The 22,074-nt window shown below is 43.3% G+C and overlaps 1 protein-coding gene across 9 annotated transcripts in view; it reads left to right on the forward strand.

Annotated features, from left to right (window-relative positions):
• Alg9 (ALG9 alpha-1,2-mannosyltransferase) overlaps positions 1–22,074 on the forward strand; it is a 70,080-nt gene that overhangs the window by 14,393 nt on the left and 33,613 nt on the right. For 8 of the 9 annotated variants that reach the window (XR_004111955.1, XR_004111956.1, XM_031346110.1 and 5 more), the window contains 9 exons: positions 229–299; positions 4,143–4,231; positions 5,270–5,405; positions 7,842–7,929; positions 8,078–8,183; positions 14,329–14,451; positions 16,217–16,371; positions 19,439–19,568; positions 20,371–20,518. Coding sequence is in view for 7 of the 9 variants with exons in the window: in XM_031346110.1 (XP_031201970.1) it covers positions 229–299; positions 4,143–4,231; positions 5,270–5,405; positions 7,842–7,929; positions 8,078–8,183; positions 14,329–14,451; positions 16,217–16,371; positions 19,439–19,568; positions 20,371–20,518 (1,046 nt within the window). In the remaining 2 variants the exon portion in view is untranslated. The remainder of the gene's footprint in view (positions 1–228; positions 300–4,142; positions 4,232–5,269; positions 5,406–7,841; positions 7,930–8,077; positions 8,184–14,328; positions 14,452–16,216; positions 16,372–19,438; positions 19,569–20,370; positions 20,519–22,074) is intronic. The other variant, XM_031346116.1, reaches the window with a different exon arrangement.

The following is a 22,074-nucleotide window of genomic DNA, read 5'->3' on the forward strand; positions in this document are numbered from 1 at the left end:
TTATAGTGTTCTTATGAATGGAGGCTCCCACCCCTCTTACAGTAAAAGCAGTAGGTATACTGAGTCTGGGGATTTGAAAAAACCTGTGTGGTTCTTGATAAACTCGGCTCTTGAAGAGGATCGTACCGGTTCATAGCAGTTTACTGACAACAGCTGAGACCTTTTCATCCGCACAAGCTTGCCAGCTCCTGTTGCTGACCTTAGTTTTTTACTCTGGGTTTCTTTCAGATTCTTGTATTCTACTTTTTGAGATGTCTCCTGGCTTTTGTGAGCTGTGTTTGTGAACTTTACTTTTATAAGTAAGTATCGAAACTCTACATCTAAAAGTGCTAGGGGCCCCCTGTAGCACAGATGCATGGCCAGCTCGGGCAGCTCTCCTACTTCCTCTTGGTGTTCTGGCTGACGGGCACCTTCTTGTCTGAAACAAGATTGAGGAGTCGTCCTAGCTTCTGCTCCCCTTGGCATGCACTTGCTTTAGTTTGCAGTACATGCCTCACTGGTCCTCATGGGAGTTAGGGGAACCTTATTTTTGATTCTCAGTAGAGGGTTGGTTCCTTCTCCCCTGGAGCTGAGCTTATGGAGACTGTCAGTCAGGAGGATTCTGCTCTTGTTTGCACTCAGCACGTTGCCTCACATCAAGTAGCTCTTAGTTGATTGAATATTAATGAATCCATATACATTTAAGAAGTCTAGAATAAAGTAGCTGCCTTTTAAAAAAATGTAACACCTAAAAGCTATTTAACTTTAATAGTGCCTTGACATATTAAAAGGTTTTCAGAATTGAGGCTGGAGAGATCAGCTCTGCAGTAAAGCACACTAGCCGCTCTTTGAGAGGACCCAGGTTCAGATCCCTGTACCCACCTGCTGGTTCCCAATTGTCTGTAATTCCAGTGTCAGGGAATCTGACACCCTCACACAGACATATGTACAATATACAGGAAATAAAAATAAATTAAAAAAAAACAAACATTTTAAAAATCAGAAATTAAAAAAAGATTCTCAGATTTAAGGATCATTATAAGAACTCTTTATATAGCTAGATGTGTCAGATTAAAATTAATTTTTGGCTTTGACTCTGGCTAGAACAGAAGTAAAAACAAAACTGGTACTCCCGCTAGGGCTTGCAACCATAAATTAGTTTTTATATGGATTTGGGCCTTAACTCAAAACCACCATGTCTTCTTTTTAGTCTCCTGGTGAGGATTTATGGTAAATTGTCCTGGGTTATAGAGACATCATGTACACATTTCTCTAGAGAATTGTATTCTTAACCCAGATGACAAAAAGTCATTAGGAATGAAGTTGTAATGCACAAAAAAGTATGGGAAGGAGAGGCTGGAAGAACAGCTCTGTGGTAGAGCACTGGCTTCATGTGTGCGGGGCTCTGGGCTCAGTTCCCAGGGCGACATGAGAAACAGAGCGAAGAAGCGAGAATGGAAGCTCCTCATGGGTCAGAGGAACTGTAAAAAGAGACAGGACCCTGAAGGGCTGGTAGAAACAACAGTTGTCTAAAAGCTGGCTGCTGAATCTTTGCTTATTAGCAGTTAATAAAGCGAAGACAGTATTTACTGTGTGTAGTGACGTGGAAGAGGAAACTGAAACCATAATGAACAGCAAGAGCCTCCGGAAAGGACCATGCCAGTGTTAAAAATGGAGAGAGACCCTAGAGAGATGAAAATGCACTTGTTTTATGTTGACTTTATATTTATATGCATATGCATACATACATATATGTATATGCAGCATCCATGAAATTTACGTGATATTGATTTTTAAAACTCAGTAGAATAGCCCAAACAGATTAAAACTGCTAGTAGAGTAATAAAGTGAAAGATTAATTTGACGAAGTTGCTAGGAATTAAGTATAGAGAAAGAAATATAGAGGAAGTAAGATGTAGAGGGTGTCTACATCTGATCTGATATAGAGAATGAGCAAAGGCAAGATTCAGGGAAAAAAGAGCTCACAGCTTCCCAGAGGCACTGAAAATTGAACCCATAAACTGAGTAAGCCTTGTTTTGTAACCTGGAAATATAAAAAGAAAAGTGTATAAAATACCAGAGATAGAGAAACCATCTTAAAAATGACCAAGAACTAATGGAGTAGTACCTCTTAAGGACAGTGCAACTGACAGGACTCCCCAAGAAGACTCAGGGACAAAAGCCATCAACAGCAGCAGAAACAGAAGCATTTCATAATGCTGAGCGGGGGCTAGAGGGTGGCTTCATGGCTTCATGCTGTGGCCATGTCCTGTCCAGAAGTCAAGTGTTGCATAGCACTCCTCCCCATCCTCTGGCTCTTCCGTTCTTTCTTCCCTGGACCTTGGTGGTAGTTTGGTATCCATGTCTCTCTTACAGCTGAGCACTCTATACTCATTGTTACTGGGTTAGTTAAGTCTTCATTCGCATTAACTGTTGACCACGGTAAATAGTTGCCTCTCTGTCCAAGGCCGAGTACTGTACTGATCTGTGTATGTAAGCAGAAATCCTTAGAAAGAAGGTTTTTTAAAAAATTCATGTGTATAGGAATTTTAATTTCATGTATGTCTGTGTATTTTTTTTGTGCCTATTGCCCTGAGAGGCCAAAAGAGTGCCAGATTCCCAAGGAACTGGAGTTACAGATGGTTCTCAGCCACCATGTGGATGCTGGTAATTGAAATCTGGTCTTCTGGAACAGCAAGTTCCAGAAGTTAACCATTGCATCGTCTCTCCAGTCCCACAGGGCACTTCACATATCTATTTAGCAGAACCACACTGGTAGACTCTCCACTGAAGCCTACCATCTTCCCAGCAGTGGGCTTTTGGCCAGGCTTACAGTATTGCTCCTGTGAAGGAGGACTCAGATCCAATCAGAAAGTGCTTGGTTACCTCCTAACAGTTGTGCCCGTCTTCACCTGTAGGCACATCTTGCCTGACAGGTTTGTACTGCAGTATATAGGGTCTGCTGCTGGAGAAGACCATTGATGACCTTCTCCTTCCGCTGTCTCTAGAGCACCTTCTAGCAGTAGGAACACTAGCCAGCAGGGAGACGGTTTCCATGTTAGTGCTAGCTTGACTTCGGTCCTGCAAACATAGTGTAGGGTGCCTTCAGCAGTAGGGTGTTATCTAGTTGTAATGGGAAATGATTACTGGAAATAGCATGGGTTGTTTTGGGGACCTGTGACCTCCATGACTCATAAGGGAAGTATGCCATGCCTGGTGTTGATATTTTCATGTAATAATCCATGTTTTCTGGGAACAATATTGCAACTTATGCAAGATACCTCTGTTGAAACTTTTTTTTTTAAAGAATAACATATTTTGATTAACTAGTATAGCAGTAGGTTCCCACAGGATTATCACACATTTCTAGTTTTGGTTATTCTGCCCCTCTTCTTCTTCATCTCTCCTCATCTTCTTCATCTCTCCCCATCTTCTTCTTCCTCCCATCACTGCCTAAGCCTTTAACTCCTCTTATTCCTCTCTGCTTTTGTTTTGTTTTTCTCTGTAGTCCTGACTTCCCTGGAATCCTCTTTGTAGACCAGGCTGGCCCAAAACTTAGAGATCTGCCTGCCTCTGCCTCCCGAGTGCTGGGTTAAAGGCGTGCACCACACTGATCTGGAATCCCTCTCTGCTTTTATGTCATCTGTGCTGAGAACAACCACTTATGGGACAACTTTGTGCTAGGCTCTTTACTAAGTATTTTTCGTGTATTATTTCCCATAGAAACTTTATGTAGGTGTGGTCGCTGTCTTCTTCTTACAAGTTGCAGATTGTATTTCTAGCCACTACTGGTAAATAGCAGAGCCAGAATTCGAACTGCCTGAATCCAATATCTGGTATTTCTCATTATATCATGCTATTCCCTATTGATAGTAGATATAATTTTAAATATGGAGCTTTTCTTAAAGAAGAAGCCATTTCTTAGACACATGAAATTCCTAATGAGTTTTAAGTCCATTTCCTTTTAAGTAAGGAGCTTTTTGGTGTCGGGCATAAGAGGCTTGGGTTTCTTTTATGCATGGAATTCCTCACGAGTCTAGACAGTTCTGTGTTTTACATTAGGTCTTACATGTTATTTTGCATACAGGCCTCCATTTCTTCTTTGCTTTGCAATGTCTGTCTCTTAGTATCTACACTACTAATGGTCTTTCTCTTTCTTCAAGGGCTGTGTGCAAGAAGTTTGGGCTGCATGTGAGTCGAATGATGCTGGCCTTCCTGGTGCTCAGCACGGGCATGTTCTGCTCATCATCTGGTAAGTAAATGGACAGCTAAGGGGAGGGGGTTTACCTTCCTGTACAGTTGCATTGAAAGGGAGCACTTGCTTTTCCTTATGGTCCAGGGCCCATGGACACTGGGCAGCCACTGTTTGTCTGCTTCTTCAAGATTAGCAGAGACCTCAGACAGTTCTGTTCTTCTGTACTCTGTATTGGCAGCTAGAAGTGACCGCATTATTTACCATCTTTCTGTGACAGTCACGCCTTCTGTGTTTTATGTTTTATTTACTTGGGTAATCCAGAAGGTCTGTGGGACCTTCCTGTGAGTGTCTTTAGTTTTACAGTGTCAGTTGAGGCACTTATGTGTGCAGAGGCTTTGCTAAAGCTAGAGCCTTTGGAGTGGACCCTTGCTGGGTGTCCTCCAGGGATGGTCTTAATGAAGCACAAACAGCCACAGTTTTGTTTAGAGTTGTTAGGAATAGTTTGCTGTTGTGGCAAAGGCCTTGAGTGTGTTCAGACTACAGACACTGTAACAAGGTTATGGCTAATATGATAATTAAGGGGCTAAGCTAAGGTCAGAATGTGGCTCTGAGCCTTGAGAAGGCTTCCTAGACTCCTTGTAGTATTGTGGGACTTATGGCCTTGTGTACTCACAGGTGTGAGAAAATAAAAATCACTGTGTTTTGTTTTTTGAAAAGCAGTGTTTCCTGACTGCCCATTTCTTTCCTTTCTTTCCCTTCCTTTTTTCTGTATATATTTTTTTTACACAGGGTCTCGTGTAGCTTCAGACTTGCTGCACAGCCAAGGATGCCCTTGAACTTCTGATCTTCTTATTTCTACCTTCTGAGGGCTGGAATCATAGGTGTGCGCCACCATGCCCAGTTTTTTTGTGGTCCTCGGAATTGAACCCAGGGTTTTGTGCATCTTAAGCACTCCAGCCTTACTGCTTGTTTCTAATAGAATGTTTCCCAAAACATGTTCATAATTATTGGCATTTTGTAGTGCAGATGAACTTCTAAAACTCAGCATTAATCTTAGACTCTCATTTCTTTCCATCTATTTCTTTACCCTTGCAGCATTCCTTCCTAGCAGCTTCTGCATGTATACCACACTGATCGCTATGACCGGATGGTATATGGACAAGACACCTGTTGCTGTACTGGGAGTAGCAGCCGGTGCTATCTTAGGGTGGCCGTTTAGTGCAGCTCTTGGGTAAGAAACCAAAGTTACTCCTCTCCTGTATACCACTGGGTACCTGGTCAATCTTAAGGTTAGATGCAGATTGCTGCAGCAGCATCTGAAGTTAAAAGGAATGGATTGATTGACAAAGACTCTGGGGATCAAAAACATATTATTCTTATTGTTCATTGATGTGATTTATCCTAAAGAGAACAACAGCTACCTATCTCCTGCTGAATGTTAGCATTACTAGCATTGCCAAACCCTTCACATATTTTTGTTTCTAAATCTTACAACTCTGCAAGAAAAATACAGTATAATTAGTATTTCATAAATGAGAAAACAGGCACTAAGATTTGGAGTAATTTGCCCTTAAGATTATGTTTGCAGCCGGGTGGTGGTGGCGCATACCTTTAATCCCAGCACTTGGGAGGCAGAGGCAGGTGGATTTCTGAGTTCAAGGCCAGCCTGATCTACAGAGTGAGTTCCAGGACAGCCAGGACTACACAGAGAAACCCTGTCTCAAAAAACCAAAAAAAAAAAAAAAGATTGTGTTTGCTTTTTAACATGCTTTAGTAGCATAGACGAATTATACATACTGGTTTCATTGTGGCAGTTTCATATACATATGCAGTGCATCTCAACCATGTCTCCCGTGTTAAGCCCTGGTTGTCCTCCCTCTCCTGCGAATCCCCTCTCTCTTTTCTAAAGCGTGCTCCTGTTTTCTCACACTGCTCCATTCTGTGCTGTGCATTTTCCTTATCACCCAAGATCGAAGTGTTTCCTTTTGTCTCTTTCTTTCCTTAAGAAAAAAAAAATTTTTTGTTCAAGTGGTGCATGTATGTCTGTGCACACGTATGCAGTGTTCCTGGAGGCCAGAAAGAGGTATTGGTTTCCCTGGAACTGAGCTGCCACGAGGATCCTCTGGAAGAGCAGCCCATGCTCTAACCCACCGTGGCGTCTCTCCTACACTCCTTCTCCTCTGTTTCCACTACTTCCTTCCTGGTTTGTGCTGGCTTAACTTGTTGACTATACTGGAGAAATAGCTCAGTGATTAAGAATGAGCCTGGACTTGATTCCCAGCATCCATGTTGGGTGGCTCACAGCTGCCTACTACTGTAGTTCCTGGGGATCTGCCACCTTTTCTGGACTTTGCAGGTGCCAGCACTCACATATACAAATATGCATTATATGGGTAATTAAAAAAATAAATCTTGAGGCTGGAGAGATGGCTCAGAGGTTAAGAGCACGACTGCTCTCCCAAAGGTCCTGAGTTCAATTCTTAGCAACCATGTGGTGGCTCACAACAATCCGTAATGGAATCTGATGCCCTCTTCTGGTGTGTCTGAAGAGAATGATAGTGTACTCACATACATAAAATAAATCTTAAAAGACCTTTTTAAAAAAGTCTTAAGAAATAGTCTAGTTGTTATTAAGGTTACTTTAAATATAGTATTTCATGTTTTAAAAAGTATCTACCTATTAAGTCTAGCTCAGAGGTAGAATGTCTGCCTAGAGTGTGTAAGACAGTAAAGCACTTTCCTATTAGGTCTAGCTCAGAGGTAGATGTCTGCCTAGAGTGTGTAAGACAGCAAAGCACTTTCCTATTAGGTCTAGCTCAGAGGTAGATGTCTGCCTAGAGTGTGTAGGACAGCAGCACAGCCACAGACAAAGCGGACTCAATGAGGTAAAAGGAGTTGCTGGAGTTTGGGGGATGATGCTTGTAAGTGTGAGGACTCAAGTTCGATCCCCAGCAGCCACTTGAAAGGCAGGTGTGGTGGTGCTCCTGAAATCCTTGTGTCAGGTAAGACAGATGCATTTTTAGAGCATGGGCCAGTTAGCCCAGCAGAATTGAGGAGCCCTAGGATCTGTGGCTGACCCTGTCTCAGAAAGGGAAGTGGGAAAGCAACTGGAGAGTTGGCTCAGCAGGTAAAGGCACTTGCTGTGCAAGTCTGGAGATCTGAGTTTGAGTCCTGGAATTGATATACACGTGGAAGGGACAGAACTGACTCCTCAGTTATTCTCTGACCTCCACACATGCATACACACACCCCAACAAACACACCATGACACGTGTGCCTACAGAGCCCCCCCAACAATAAATTATTTAGAAGTTAAAATGTATATAATTAAACCCTAGTTAATTTCAGAAGAGTCAGGTCAGTATTTATTTGTGATGTGTAGGATAACAAGTGTACATTCATTTATAGTGAATATATCTTATGTGTCCAAAACATACAGGTCACTGTCACGTTGGTCCAGCAGTTTAGAACTTGTGTTTGGGGTCCTCCTGTGACATGCATCCCTCTCTGATGGGTCCAAGGAAAGACTAGCTTATTTTTGAGAAGACACCTTGTCCCATAACAGCTTCCTTCCTTCTCTGCCACTGGGACAGCCATTTTGTTCTCTGCTCAGCATGGGTGTATGTGTGCTTTTCTTAAGGGCTCACTTTGTTTCTCTGTTGAGCAGTTTACCCATTGCGTTTGACTCGCTGGCCATGAAGCACAGGTGGAAGAGCTTCTTCGGCTGGTCCCTGGTGGCCCTGATTCTCTTCCTGGTGAGTTTCCTTTTGTCTTGCTTTGCTTACATGCTTTCAGCGGCTTCTGCTGGGGGAGGGAGGCATCAGGGGCTCATTTTTTTCTTATTCCCAAGTTTTTCCACTAGCATTTTGAGAACTTCATCTGCTATTTTTCCTTCTGCTTTAGGTGCCCGTGGTGGTCATTGACAGCTACTATTATGGGAAGTTGGTGATTGCCCCTCTCAACATTGTTTTGTATAATGTCTTTACTTCTCATGGACCTGATCTTTACGGTAAGGCTTTACAAAATTTGACGGAAAAGTAGAAAATAGTTTAAACCTGCATTTCATAATTTTAATCCAGTTCTCTCATTTCATCAAGTCCACTCTCCCTCCCTCCCTTCTTCTCCCTCTCTCCCTTGCTCCCTCCTCTCCCTCCTCTTCTCCCTCCTTCCACTTCTCTGGGCTTCAACTGTAACTCAGATTGACCTTGAACTCGTGATCTTCCTCCTACATTCTGAGTATGAGGGGGTAACAGCATGCACTGGCCAAATGTGGTGTTTTGTGCAGTGTCCTTTTCTGCAGTTTGAGCTTCTCTCTGTAAGCAGTGAAAGCAAAGCCACTGTGTCTCCTTAGCCGGTGTGGCAATCAGCACTGACTCTGTCCTACTGAGCACTGTCCACTGTGTCTCCTTAGCTGGTGTGGTGATCAGCACTGACTGACTATGTGCTGCTGAGCACTGTCCACTGTATCTCCTTAGTCAGTGTGGCAGAGCATTGTCCCCAGATCCAGACTTAGAGAGCTTTGAGAATAGCATAATGCAAGGTGCCATTTTGTAGCCAAAACTAGCCTCACAGTTGCAGCAGTCCTCCTGCCTCAGCCTCCCATGTGATAGGATTACAGAGTTGAGCTTCCAGGCTTGTTCATCTTTTTAGTTATCAACCACTTTTGAGCTGGTTGCAATGGTACACGCCTGTGATCCAGCACTGGGGAGCTGGAGGCAGGAGGAGGAGCAGCTCAAGGCTGGCTGCATAGCATGGCTGCATAGCGGGTTTGCGGCCCGCTATATGAGGTGAGCTGCATGAGACCCCATCTTAAATAACAATAAAGAAACAAAGCTTTCTATTATTAGGAAATAATTACAGTAGCAAAAAGAAAATAAAAACCGTTCCATCACGTTTGTGTAGTATTTCTAACTTTTAGGAGTGTATTCCTACATACGATTTCTATGAGCACACATCTGATGTTAGTTTTTCTTCAGGAAAGGAAATTCTGAAAATCTATAAAGGGAGCAAATGAGAGTAAAGTCAGCATGAGAGTGTGAGATGAAAATAAACCTAAAGGGCTGTACTTCCTCTGGGATGTGTCTCCAGGTACCTGGGTACCTCCATCTCTTACCCACCCCACTCCAGTCTTGTTTTATTTGACCTCTGAGGGCATCTGAGCTGGTGATAGTTACGGACAAATGAGTTAGAGGTTTTTCTAGATTAGCGAGATTAGCGTGGCTCCTTTTCCTCCAGTGTCCTAGGTCTCTCCAGAGCATCCCCTGTATTTAAATATCCTAGCTTTGTTAGGAGTCAGGTTGATATTCTCTCTGTATCTCAGGTAAGCTTCTATGTCTGGTATTTGCTTGGCGATGGCCAACTGAACCAATAGCTTGCTTTGGGAGCCTCTAGATGTCTCCCTTCAACTAGGGACACTTTGATTGCTTTAAATTGCTTCTTTTGGATTATTTATCAGATTTCATTTGACTCTAGTCAGTCCAGCCTGGAATGAAGAACAGGAGCCGCCTCGGAGGGCTGGGGCAGGGCTATGCTGGTTCTCAGGCCTTGTGGGGCTGGGGCAGGGCTATGTTGGTTCTCAGGTCTGCACTGCTTTGTAGGAAAGGGTGAACGTTAGGATTGGCTTGCTTGTTTGTTTTAGATGCCACAGATAGAAACAGGGTTTGGAACATACACTGACCTACGTGTCCAACCTACATACAAGGGTTATAAACTCCTTTTATAGCAGAGGTTGACATTTCAAACATAAGCAAGGTGACTTGAGACTCTGTTAGATTGTAAGTATGGAAATAGCCTCTTTATTGTTTCTGGTATCAAAGGGGTCCTCTATAATTTGTTGGCTTAAATAGCATTTAAAATTTTTTAAAATTTTACTTTGTGTATGTGGGTGTTTTGCTTGCATGTATGTCAGTGTACCATGTAAGTGCCTGGTCCCTTGGAGGCCAGAAGTGGGCAGCGGACCCCTTGAAACTGGAATAAGCTGCCTGATGTGGGTGCTGGGACCAAACTCTGGTCTTCTGGAAGAGCAGCAAGTGCTCTTAGCCACGGAGCTATCTTTCCAGCATTAAATAGCGTATATTCCAGACCTGAGGTGGTTCCCCTGTTTTTAAAGCCAGGGGAAAGAACCCTCTGCCCCCCCACCCCAGGTGTTAATGTGATGTCTTAGGCTTACTGAATTAGCTATTATCTGGCAGAAATTTTATACGAATTGGGATCTTCTTGTTAGAAAAATTATGAGCTAGGCATTATCTTTATTTCCTGATGAGGACATGAAATCGAGATAAGGAGGAACGTGCAAATGGTTAACAAAACCGCAGACATGGTGAGAGCCCAGGGTTCTCTGGCTTCTGTATGCTTATGTTTCTTGTTTTTTTTTTTTCTCCACTAAAAATATCCTTCATAAAATTCTGGGATTTGGTCGTTGAGGCCACAGAATAAGCTCATAAAAAGAAGGAACATGAGGCTGGAGAAATGGCAGAGGACCCAGGTTGAGCCCCCAGCACCTACATGGTGGCTCACACCTTTTAAGTCCTGTTCTAGGAGATGGAGTGCCTTCTGTTGGCCTCCACAGACCAGGCATGCACATGTGCATGTAGGTAAAGCACTCATGCACATAAATAATAAAATAAATTTGAGAGTATGAGTTGCAAGATGTAGAGAGCAAGTCCAACCCAAAGGACGGCTGAGAAGTTACACTTCTGAAGTTCTGCACATTTGGCTGTAAGATGATCAGGAGTCCTGGCCAGTGTGGATGATAGAGTGACATGCACACATGGGCAGTGGGCTTCACATGGGATAATTGTGCCGCCAAGTCCTTGTTGAGAAAGAGTTTGGATTTTTTTTTTAAAAAAAGAAAAGACAAGACTCTGGCATTCAGGGAAATAGAGAGCAGTGTAGACTAAAGCTGCAGAGTCATGGACAGAACATGTTTATGGGGGTCAGAGGTCAGAAATACTGAGTTTTGCCTCTGGTAGAGTTTCAAGTTCTCAGATGTCGCTCTCTGGTGAGTGGATGGTACTTCTTCCTCATGTGGAACACATGTCAAGGGGAGGGAACAGAGAGAGAACCCTGGGTTTTCTCCAGACCTGCGCTTTGCACCTTAAGATCAGGATCCCTTAGATTGTTGATGTTTGTCACATCCCTCTTGTTACCCAGGGAAGGTTTCAGAAGGCCAGGTGAGCGAGTGCCTTTGTTACAGTGCACACCATTTTCTATTCTTTAGTTGAAGCATGATGCTTCCTGGGGGTCTGATGGCGCCTGCTGAGAGTTGACTGGCAGGCAGTGCTGTCCTGCAGCCTCTACCCTTGCTTATCGTGGCTTCTTGGTGCCAGTGTGACATTTGTAAGAAGACCTATTACATAACAGGTCTCACTGTTATATAAAATTATAGGCCTGTTTAAAACAGGTCCCCCATCATTCAGTCTATAGATTGATAAAACAGCAGTCCTTCCTTTTGAAGACTCCCTTGGCTCATTTGAGTGGAAGGAACTGAGGCACTTTCCCTACAGAGGACTCTACTGTAGAGTCATCCCTGGTGGCGACCAGCCTGCTGCAGAGTCCTCTTGTGTCCCCGTCCCCCAAATGTTCAGCTTGTCAAACTGAGGTGTGTTTTCTTGCACTGTTAACTTGAAGCTCAGCCTTGTGAGCATCGGCATGGTAAAGCCTGAGATGGAAACTGACACTGTGTCAGGACATGCAGGCCATTGAACATGGGGGACACCAGCTAGCAGAATTCAAATTCATCTCCTTTTGTCCCTTTGTGCCTTGTTTTTTGTTTTTTGCTTTGGTTTGTTTTTGTTTTTTGTTTTTTTTTGGTCAGTTGACCTTTCTTCAGTTTTGGCTTATTCCCCAGTGCTTGCTCCATCCTTCAGGGAAGTAAGCCTATTAGGAAATGTGCACAGACTAGCTGAGAACTTGATATGTGAGCTCATCAAAATCACATGGGAAATATGGTATAGTAAGTGGTGATAGTGACAGTTGCTTGAAATGGGGGTGCTCACCGAGAAAGCATCTATATGAGCAAGAATCAGAGAGAAGGCAGCCTCCCCTTACTGACGCTTAGCATCGTTATGGCTCCACAGACAAGGCCCTGTTTTCTCTTCCTAGTCTCTTTTATCCACAGGCCCAGATTTCTAGACTTTTGTTAAGAAATACAGTGAGTCAAATGTTGCCCTGTCTTCTCATTGTGGGAGAGTGGATGGTCACCTCTCAGGAAGCTGGGTCCTAAAGGATTCAGTTTAGAAAAAATGCCACTACTAATTGAAACCCAGAGAAGACATTTTTCTACCTTAAAATTATAATCATCCAGAGGGTTTATTTAACTCAGTGATTAACAGGGGAAAGATTAAAGACATCCTGAATGACCTGCTTGAGACAGACTTTCATTCCTAACCATTTAGTTGTCTTTGAGCAGGAGTGAACGTTACCCAGAGATGGAACACAGTTGAAGCAGGCCCTTCCTCAGCGAGCCCTCCCACTCCTCCAAGCGTCTCTGGCATTATGATTTTAGTTTCTGACCTTATTTTTGCTGTGCAAGCTACAAAGCATTAGGTTTTTGAGTGCTCTCTGCCTCCCCTTTTTAAGCAATGCTGATTGCAGGGAATTGCTGTGGCGCAAGGCAGATGTCACAACACACACTGATTAAAGCCCTCATGTGTCATCCACTGCCTGATTGAAGTAATCATACGGAGGGAAAAGCAGATAAGAAAACGGCTAAATGTGCAGGGAGGGGGCTAGTTCTTATCATTCAGGCTTAAGGATTTTGAATTACAGAATAAAAACTAGTGTGAATGAGATGTGTTCAGCCATTTTGCTTCTTTCAGTGTCCTTTGAGTTCTGAGCAAGACCTGGTCTCTGATCATAATCTGTAGCCAGGGCTGGGGGGTAGAGCTGGTGAGGCTGGAGAGATGGCTCAGTGGTTAAAGTGTCTGGTGCCCTCATAGAGGTGACTAAGTCAGGCAGCTTATAACCACATGTACCTACAGTTCTAGGGCAGGCAATCTCAACCTTCCTAATGCTCTGACCCTTTTAATATGTGTTGTGTATTATGCATGTGGTATAAAATTATTTTCCTTGCTACTCAAAACTGTAATTTTGCTAAAATTATGAATTGTAATATTAGTCTCTGAAATGCAGGATGTGTTATGATCCCCATGAAAGCATCATTTGGCTCCCAGGTTGAGAACCACTGCTCCAGGCACCTGATGCCCTCTTTTGGCCTTTATGAGCACCTGCACATACACACAGACACATAAAACACACACACACACACACACACACACACACACAATGTTAAACTATTGCTTTTTATTAAATCTATACATAGTTATGGTATGTACAATAACTATTAGCGGATAGTTCTTTTTTTTTTTAAACTTTTATTGCATTATGATGAGAAAAGTTACATGATTTCAATTTATCTGAATTTGTTAACATTTAAAAACATATTTAAGTAAATAGAATTAAATCACATTCTTTTTTTTTAACATTTAAAAACATTTTAATTAAATAGAATTGAATCACATTCTTGTTCCCCTTTTGTACTACCGCTCTTCCCATAGATCCTCACGTCAATACCTACAATATCTTTTTTGTCATATTCCTTAAAATTTATAAAATATTATAACAATAAAAATAAGTATTATAAAAGTTGTTTGATATAAAACAACAATCAATTTAACAGTTTTATGTAGATGCTCATCTACAGCAATAGTGAAAATACATTTTTCTCAATATAAATTTTAAATAACTCCAAACATATTAGCTGTATACTTAAAAATAATACATCACTACTAGTATTTTCTTAAATGAACATGAATATATAAAGTCTTTTTTGTTTGTTTGTTTTGTATTAGTGGGCAGTTCTGCATCCTCTATGGTAGAGGAGATGATGGACTAAATTCCTGTTGATGGGAATAAAGTGAAATAGTCTAAACCCAAAGGTACACATCCACAGCATCTTAGACAGTCTGCTCTTCCGTCTCCTGCTCTCATGCTTCCTGTGCATGGCGGAGCACTGGGGAAAGCCCAGGCTTGCAGGTTTTCATTCAGTTGAGTGTTGGATTGTTGCCGTTACTTGAGCAGAAGAGTAAGGAAGTTACAAATGCTGTAACAGGAGCTGGAGGCATCACTAATGATTTCCCATCCGTTTCCCTCAGGTACAGAACCATGGTATTTCTATTTAATCAATGGATTTCTGAATTTCAATGTTGCCTTTGCTTTGGCTCTTCTGGTTTTGCCACTGACTTTTCTTATGGAGTACCTGCTACAGAGATTCCATGGTGAGTGGCATAAGATGTGGTTGGTTTGGGGGAGGAGAAAGCAAGTAGCAGGTTGTGTAGTAAGTGGAAAATCTGCTTATTTGAGTTTCCATTTTCTCTCTGTAGAAATGGTTGAATGACTGAGATTCCAGTCTGCATTTATAGATTATATGAACCTATGTTAATGTTTGGTTAATTGTTTGAATTAAATAAGACAGAGCATTATAGCCTCTTAGGCAGTGGTTCTCAACCCCTTTGGGGAGTACATATCAGATATCCTGCATATCAGATATTTACATTATGATTTGTAATAGTAACAAAATTACAGTTATGAAGTAGCAATGAAAATAATTTTATGGTTGAGGGGTCATCAGGATATGACAAACTGTATTGAAGGGTTGTAGCATTTGGAAGGCTGAGGACCACTGTCTTAAAGGAAGGATGTCAGTGTGGTTATGCTGTCACTGGGGAAGCAGACATTTGGAAAAAGCCTGGACTGGGCCTCATGAAGCTGCTGTTTTCTCAAGCCGTGGAACTGAGTATCTGGCACCTGCCCTGTGGAAGACACATCTGAGCCCAAATTCCTGAGAGACTAGGGAAGATTTAGCTGTCGACTTCTCAGCTGGATCTGATGCCCCATGATTGATCTTCCCTTCTCACCCGTTTCAGCTGCTCTTCCTGATGGTTTAGAAAACATGTGCTGTCTAGACAGTGAGGGGATCTTCACTCATTTAAAAAGATTTAGACAGTGATTTGTGGGGATGGGGAGAAGGGATGATGTGGAGGAAGAAAAAGGAAGGGAGGGACATGTAGCATACGTGTGGAGGTTAGAGGATAACTTCTGGGAGGCAGGATCTGGGGATTGAACTTGGGTTGTCAGGCTTACATGTCAATTCAAATCTCATTACCCACTGAGCCATTAGAAGGTCAAGAGTGTTTACCTCCAAAGAGTAAACTTGGTCTGGGGAGCTAATAAATCAGACACTGGGAAGGCTCTTGACTGTCACACTATAGACATAAGGAACAGCAGGGGGTGCTGTGTGTCTACTTTTGTCAGCATTCCGTGTGCATCTCTCACTGTCAACAATGTCCTTGTATTCACCATCTTCCTTCCAGATTCTTTAAGTACATGTTGGTTCTACTATTGTGATTTGGAGTAGATGCATATTTTAGAGAAAAAGAGAAAACATAGCCAGGAAACTTCCTTTTAGAGTATTTTTGTGTTTGCTCTGGAACAGTGTCACTGAACGTGGTGACACTCCTGTAATCCTAGCACTCGAGAGAATAAGGGTTTGGAAGCCAGTTTGGACAGCAAAACAAAACGTAGCAGACTGGATTGGGGCCTCAGAAAGGGTTCAGGAATTGAACTTCCCCCACTTTTATCCATGCCTAGTTTAACAAACCCACTGGTGTGTGGATAAAAGGATTACTCAAAAAGTGGATCTGGCTAGTTTGAGGAGTCTTCAGTGCAAGTGCAGGCCACATTACAGGCGACATGTGTACCCAGCTAGAATTTAGTAAGCTCTCTTATCCATTAACTGTACTTTCCCGGGTGTTTTAACCCAATCTAGCACATTATACCTCCCTCTAAGCTCTAGACCTCTTGGAAAAACTCAAGGATTGTGTTCCTTTCCTTTTGTTGTCAACAGACTGTTGGAATGAGTGTTGATTCCTAAGCTGAGATATTTTACGGGATGTCCTAGGACATAGTATCACATCTAAATAAAAAAGAAATGATACTTTTTTTTTTCTCATGTGATGATGGAAATGCTTTTCTGTCTTGCAGTTCAGAATTTAGGACACCCATATTGGCTGACCTTGGCTCCAATGTATATTTGGTTTATAATTTTCTTCATGCAGCCTCACAAAGAGGAGCGTTTTCTCTTCCCAGTTTACCCACTCATATGTCTCTGTGGCGCTGTCGCTCTTTCTGCACTGCAGGTGAGTGCCTGGGAAATGTTTGTCTGCCTCATTTTGTTTGACTTATTATATAATTGCTTGTAAAACTTTAAGGGCAGGTGAATGTCTGTGGCCTTAGCTCCAGGCCAGCCAGGACTATTGAGTGAGACCCGTGTCAATCAACAGTGGCAACAACAACAACACTTAAAGACAAGTTACAGAGTACATCTCTATCCTTAACATAAAACCTGTTCAGATCAGATTCTAAAAGCTTTGTGTATTAATAAGGATGCATTTCACTCTGTTTGTCAATTTTGGTTATAATGTTTGTCTCCTGTCAACAGGGTCCATTTACTAATATTTTAACTTATCATATGAGCCCACTGTATATGGTGGCACTAGGGCAGACTACACAGAATGTCAGAATCAGACATGACCAGGACTTTGGGATTATATCAGACAGTTAGCAGTATAGGACAGTTTGAAATCCTGATTTAAAGCTGGTCTAGGTCAATTCTCTGGTAGGTAATCTTACACTTGTTAGATTCTGTGTGTTTATGACCTTAGCAGTTCGGAACTCTCTCTTGCTACCATTTGCATTTGTCAGTTAGAAAAAAAAATAGGATGATAGGTTTTTGTTTTTAACAGATTTAATGAGAACTCATAAAGTGTGAGTTCAGCATTTCCAAGTATATATCTTTTTTTAAAACTTATTGATTCTTTTTAAGTTTTACATCACACATCTCAGGCATGTTTATCTCCTTGTCCCCTCATATCTGCCCTTTGGTCTTACAACACACCCCCAAATAAACACACACACACACACAGCATAGAAAATGTCTCATCATGGAAGCTGTAGTGTGTCACAGGGTGTCTCACAGTCTTTCCCTTTGTCCACACATCTTTACTTGCAACTGTTCATTGCAGTGAGTCTTTCTTTGGTCTAGTTCAACATCTGGCTTCAGTATTGGATCCTCACCAGGACTCCTCCTGGTTGTCCTGCTGTTGCCCTGTGTCGTGGAGATCCTGCAGCTTTGGATCATTAGGACTGGCCTTTGCACGCATCCCAACCATTCATAGATGATACAGGTTTTAGGGTGGGCCAACTCAGAGCGCTGAATCTGGGTCTGGGTGGTAGCTGAGCTGGTCAGCCCTCTGGCTCTCCCTTATCAGCACCACCAGGATGAGCTCTCCAGTAGTGCTTTGGCTAGATCACCCAATGCTGCCATTCACAGGGGGCAGGGCCAGCTTTCCTGACAATCGTGGGGGGGTGGTGAGAGAGGAGAGCATTACCCCCATATCCATACCACTAGGGCCTGCTCCACTGCGCTGCCTGGGAGAGGTGCAGGGCCTGTTTTCAAGTGCTGCTGCCAGTGAGCAATGAGTGATAGGGCCAGCTCTCCAGAGAGCCATATCCAGTGAGGGGCAGGACCAGTTCTGCACAGCCCTTGGACATCCATGTGTTCCCCAGTGGCTGCCCAACCAGGGACATATGTTCACAAGAATAACGTGACATGTAGACATTGACACCAACCCCAGCTTCTGCATAGTCATGGAACATGGTCCTCACCATGGCCCCGGGAGGCAGGGCTGGCCACTCACAACAGGCTTCTCCTTTCCACTTTCCAGTCTCCAGTTCCATCTCTCTTCATAATGCACAAGCTGCTCCTCTTCTCTTTCTCTCCCATCTCACCACCACAAATTCACACATTGTGGTGGCTCCTGCTGCAGGCTGGCCCTGTGACCAGCGGGCCCCTGGGTGACATCTTCAGTTTGTTTTGCATGGCGTAGTGGCAAGCGTGTGTCTCTGCCCATCTGTGCCATGTGCAGGACTGCAGGTCTATCTTCCTTCTCCCTTGCTGTGCTGCATGGTGGAAGGCAGGGCTCAGTGTATCTATGGCCCCCTATGCTGTGGGGCCGAGTGCAGGTCTGTGAGTGTCTTTCCCTGCCCTTGGTGTGGCTGAGCATGGATTTGTCATCTTCCTCCCTCACTGTGCTGCCTGTATTTGATTTAATTTGATTTTTATGTGTCCTAGGCATAAAACAACTTTGGTCACTAAGGCAGGCATCAAGTTAGGATACACAAGGGACTGCCATCTGCTCTGCCCCTGACTGATATAAGACCGTCACCATCTACAAGTTGTCTCTGCCCCTTACCAGGGAGGGCAGTGTCCAAGTGTGTATCTTAATGGCTTTATTTGCAGATGTATGAACCACTAGTTTAGAAGGTTTTTATCATCTCAAAAGCCCTGTGCTCTTTACCTGTTGTTTTCCACTCCTTTGTCAGGGTATTTGTATGTCCTCAGTACACTATTGCTAATCTCCTTTGCATATAAATGTATCTGTTCTGTGCATCCCATTGTGAATGAAATCCTTTTATGATTTGCCTTTTTCACTTGGCATAATGTTTTAAGGTTTGGGTATGTGTATTAGTCAGGGTTTCTATTCCTGCACAAACATCATGACCAAGAATCAAGTTGGGGAGGAAAGGGTTTATTTGGCTTACTTCCACATTGCTGTTATCACAAAGGAAGTCAGGACTGGAACTCAAGCAGGTCAGGAAGCAGGAGCTGATGCAGAGGCCATGGAGTGATGTTCCTTACTGGCTTGCTTCCCCTGGCTTGCTCAGCCTGCTATAGATCATTTTTAACTTTTGTCATAGTATGTCAGTATTGCCATATGTAAATACTGTAAGTCCTTGGATGCCAGGTGTTGGACTCACATTGATAATGCCACACTTGAGAGGCAGAAGCAGGAGGATTGCAAACTATCCTGAGCTACAGAGTCAGAGCCTGTCTTGAAAAGCCAAAAAGGAAAATAAAAACTTTATGCACCAGCAAAAGCATGCACATCATTTTCCTTTGACACTAGAGTTCATTTTTGGCAAGTTGGCCGCCTGGGCTGACCAGTGGACATTGCTGAAGAAGTTGGCTTTGGTCTTTGAATTTGGAATGGGTACCACACCAAGTGTCTGCGAATGCTCAGACCCTTCTCACACCCCTCGTTCTGTTTCTGCCTCCCCAGTGTTTCTGTGATGCTGTGTGACTATGTTTATTGTTTCTGTGGTGCTATGTATCTTCTTTATCAATACAGTTGCCTTTCCTTCTAGAAATGTTACCACTTTGTGTTTCAACGATACCGCCTGGAGCATTACACTGTGACGTCTAGCTGGCTGGCACTGGGAACTGTTTTCCTGTTTGGGCTCTTGTCGTTCTCCCGCTCTGTGGCTCTGTTCAGAGGTAGATGTACTGGGAGGACCTTCACTCACACTCACAAACAACTTCACTGTAGGGTTCACTTGTGGCGTGTGGTTGACTTATGCTGGGAAAAGGCTGCTCCCAAAGGGAAGTCATGTAACTTGATCGTGAATGGGATGTGACCTCCGTACCTCAGGACTAAAAAGGAGACTGTTTCTTTTCCATGTCACAACACAAGTTCCCTCCAATAGCATTGCCCCCACCACCACCACTTTTTTTTTTTTTTTTTTAGTTTTAAATAATTTTATGTGTATAGATATTTGGTCTGAATGTGTAGGTACTACATGGGTACCTGATGCCTGTGAAGGCCAGAAGATGGCATTGGATTCCCTGGACCTGGAATTACAGGCAATTGTGAGCTGCCCTGTGGGTGCTGAGAATTGAACCTGGGATCTTTGGAAGAGCAGCCAGTGCTTTTAACTGCTGAGCCATCTCTCTTTTTCCCCTCCTTTAAAATAGCTGCTGCTAATGCAATGAAGCCTAAATATGTAATGACAATTAGAACTAAGTTCTTAGGGTTACATATTTCTTAATAATCATTTTTGGAGTCATAAAACTAAAACATGCCCAAAGAAGAGAAAAATTAGAGGGTAAATATATAGAAAGAACAAGAAAGCAAATTATATTTGGCAAAATAAAGTTTCCACTGTGGTGGTAGAGCAGGCTTCCTGCTGCACTGCTGTGGGCTTCACACTTGAAATTTCATGTAGGTTATAGGGGATATTAGCATGAATTAAAAGCTAGAACCTTTTCTTTGTTTTTTATGAACTCTTCTCCCTTTTAGGATACCACGGGCCTCTTGATTTATATCCAGAATTTTACAGAATTGCCACAGATCCAACCATCCACACTATCCCAGAAGGCAGGCCTGTGAATGTCTGTGTGGGGAAAGAATGGTATCGATTTCCCAGTAGCTTCCTTCTGCCTGACAAGTAAGCTATCCTTTAATTCACGGTATGTGTCTGTGTGTGTGAGCCTGTGCGTGCGTGCGTGTGCCTGTGCATGCATGCGCACGCATGTGTGTGTGTGTGTGTGTGTGTGTGTGCACCTGTGTATGTGACCATGTATGCATGTGTGTGTCTGTGTATATAACCATGTATGTGTGTGCATGTGTGCATGTATGTGTATAAAAAATAGATGGCCATCGACCCTCCTCCTCTCTCATTCTCTGCCTGTTTGAGGCAGTTGCTCCTGAGTGACCCTGGAGCTCTGTAGCTTGCTGCCTCTTTGTTTTTTTGTTTCTATTTTTGTTTTGTTTTGTTTGTTCTGTTTTTCCAGCTAGGCTAGAAATCAGCAAGTTGGGGGAGGAACCCTCCTGATCCGCCTGCCTCAGTGCTGGGCACTGCATGCATGGGATGACTGGTGTGTTAGTGTGGGCGCTGGCATCAGCTCTGGCCCGTGAGTTTGCACAGTAGCACTCTTACCCACCCAGCCACCTCTCCAGTCTCTTAAGTCTCAGCATCTTACTTAGTTAGTTCTAAAGATACTTATTATTTTTTGCATGCATGAGTGTTTTGCTTGCGTGTACATATGTGTACCACAAGCATGCCTGGTGCTCAGGGAGGCCAGAATAGAGTATCAGATCCCTTGAGACTAGAGTTCAGGATGGTCATTGGAGTCCATGCTGGTGCTGAGGACTGAAGCCAGGTTCTCTACAGGAATAACAAAGTACTCTTAACTTCTTAGCCATCTTTCCCAACAATTGACATCAAGAAGTAGCAATTCTATAGCAAGACTGTTAGAGTTTATTTGTTTTGGAGGACTTAAATTTTTTTTACTTGGAGGTATATATGTGGTGTGTGTGTTGAGGGGGTACATGTGCCCATGTGCAAGTGTGTGTGGGGGCCTTAGGGTCGGTAGCTTTGGATGGTTTTCCTCAGCATGTCAAATACCAGGGTATTTGAGATAAGGTTTCTCGTCATCCAGAACTTCTCAATTAGGGTAGGTTGCCTGTTTAGGTTTGTGGTTTACACTTCCAGTCACAGGCATCTAAGGACTTGTGAAAGCAGTGCATACGTGTGAGTGTGTGTGAATGTGTGTGTGACTCTGTGAGTGTGTGACTGTGTATGAGTGTGAATGCATGTGTGTGAGTGCGTGTGTGTGTGGCTGTGTGTGAGTGTGTGTGACTGCATGTGTGGCTGTGTGTGTGTGTGTGTGCTCTTTGCTGCTTTTATTTGTTTTTGTTTTTGAGACAAGGTCTCACTGTGTAGGCTGGCTGGCTGGCTGGCCTGGAACTTGCTACATAGATCAGGCTGGTCTCTAACTCATAGAGATCCACCTGTCTCTGCCTGCAAATCCTGGGATTAAAGCTTTGTACCACCATGCCCAGCTCCATCTTATTTTTTGAGAGGGTCGGTCTTCTTGACGTATCTGGAGCTCGGGGATTTAACTAGCAAGCCCCTCCCCACCCCCGAATCTTTCTGTGTATTCTCTCTGCTATGCTGGGGTTAGCAGTGTCACACCCAGCTTTTATTTGGGTGTTGGAGAT

This window comes from Mastomys coucha, unplaced genomic scaffold, assembly GCF_008632895.1.
Source record: "Mastomys coucha isolate ucsf_1 unplaced genomic scaffold, UCSF_Mcou_1 pScaffold23, whole genome shotgun sequence".
In the NCBI taxonomy this organism is placed as follows: domain Eukaryota; kingdom Metazoa; phylum Chordata; class Mammalia; order Rodentia; family Muridae; genus Mastomys; species Mastomys coucha.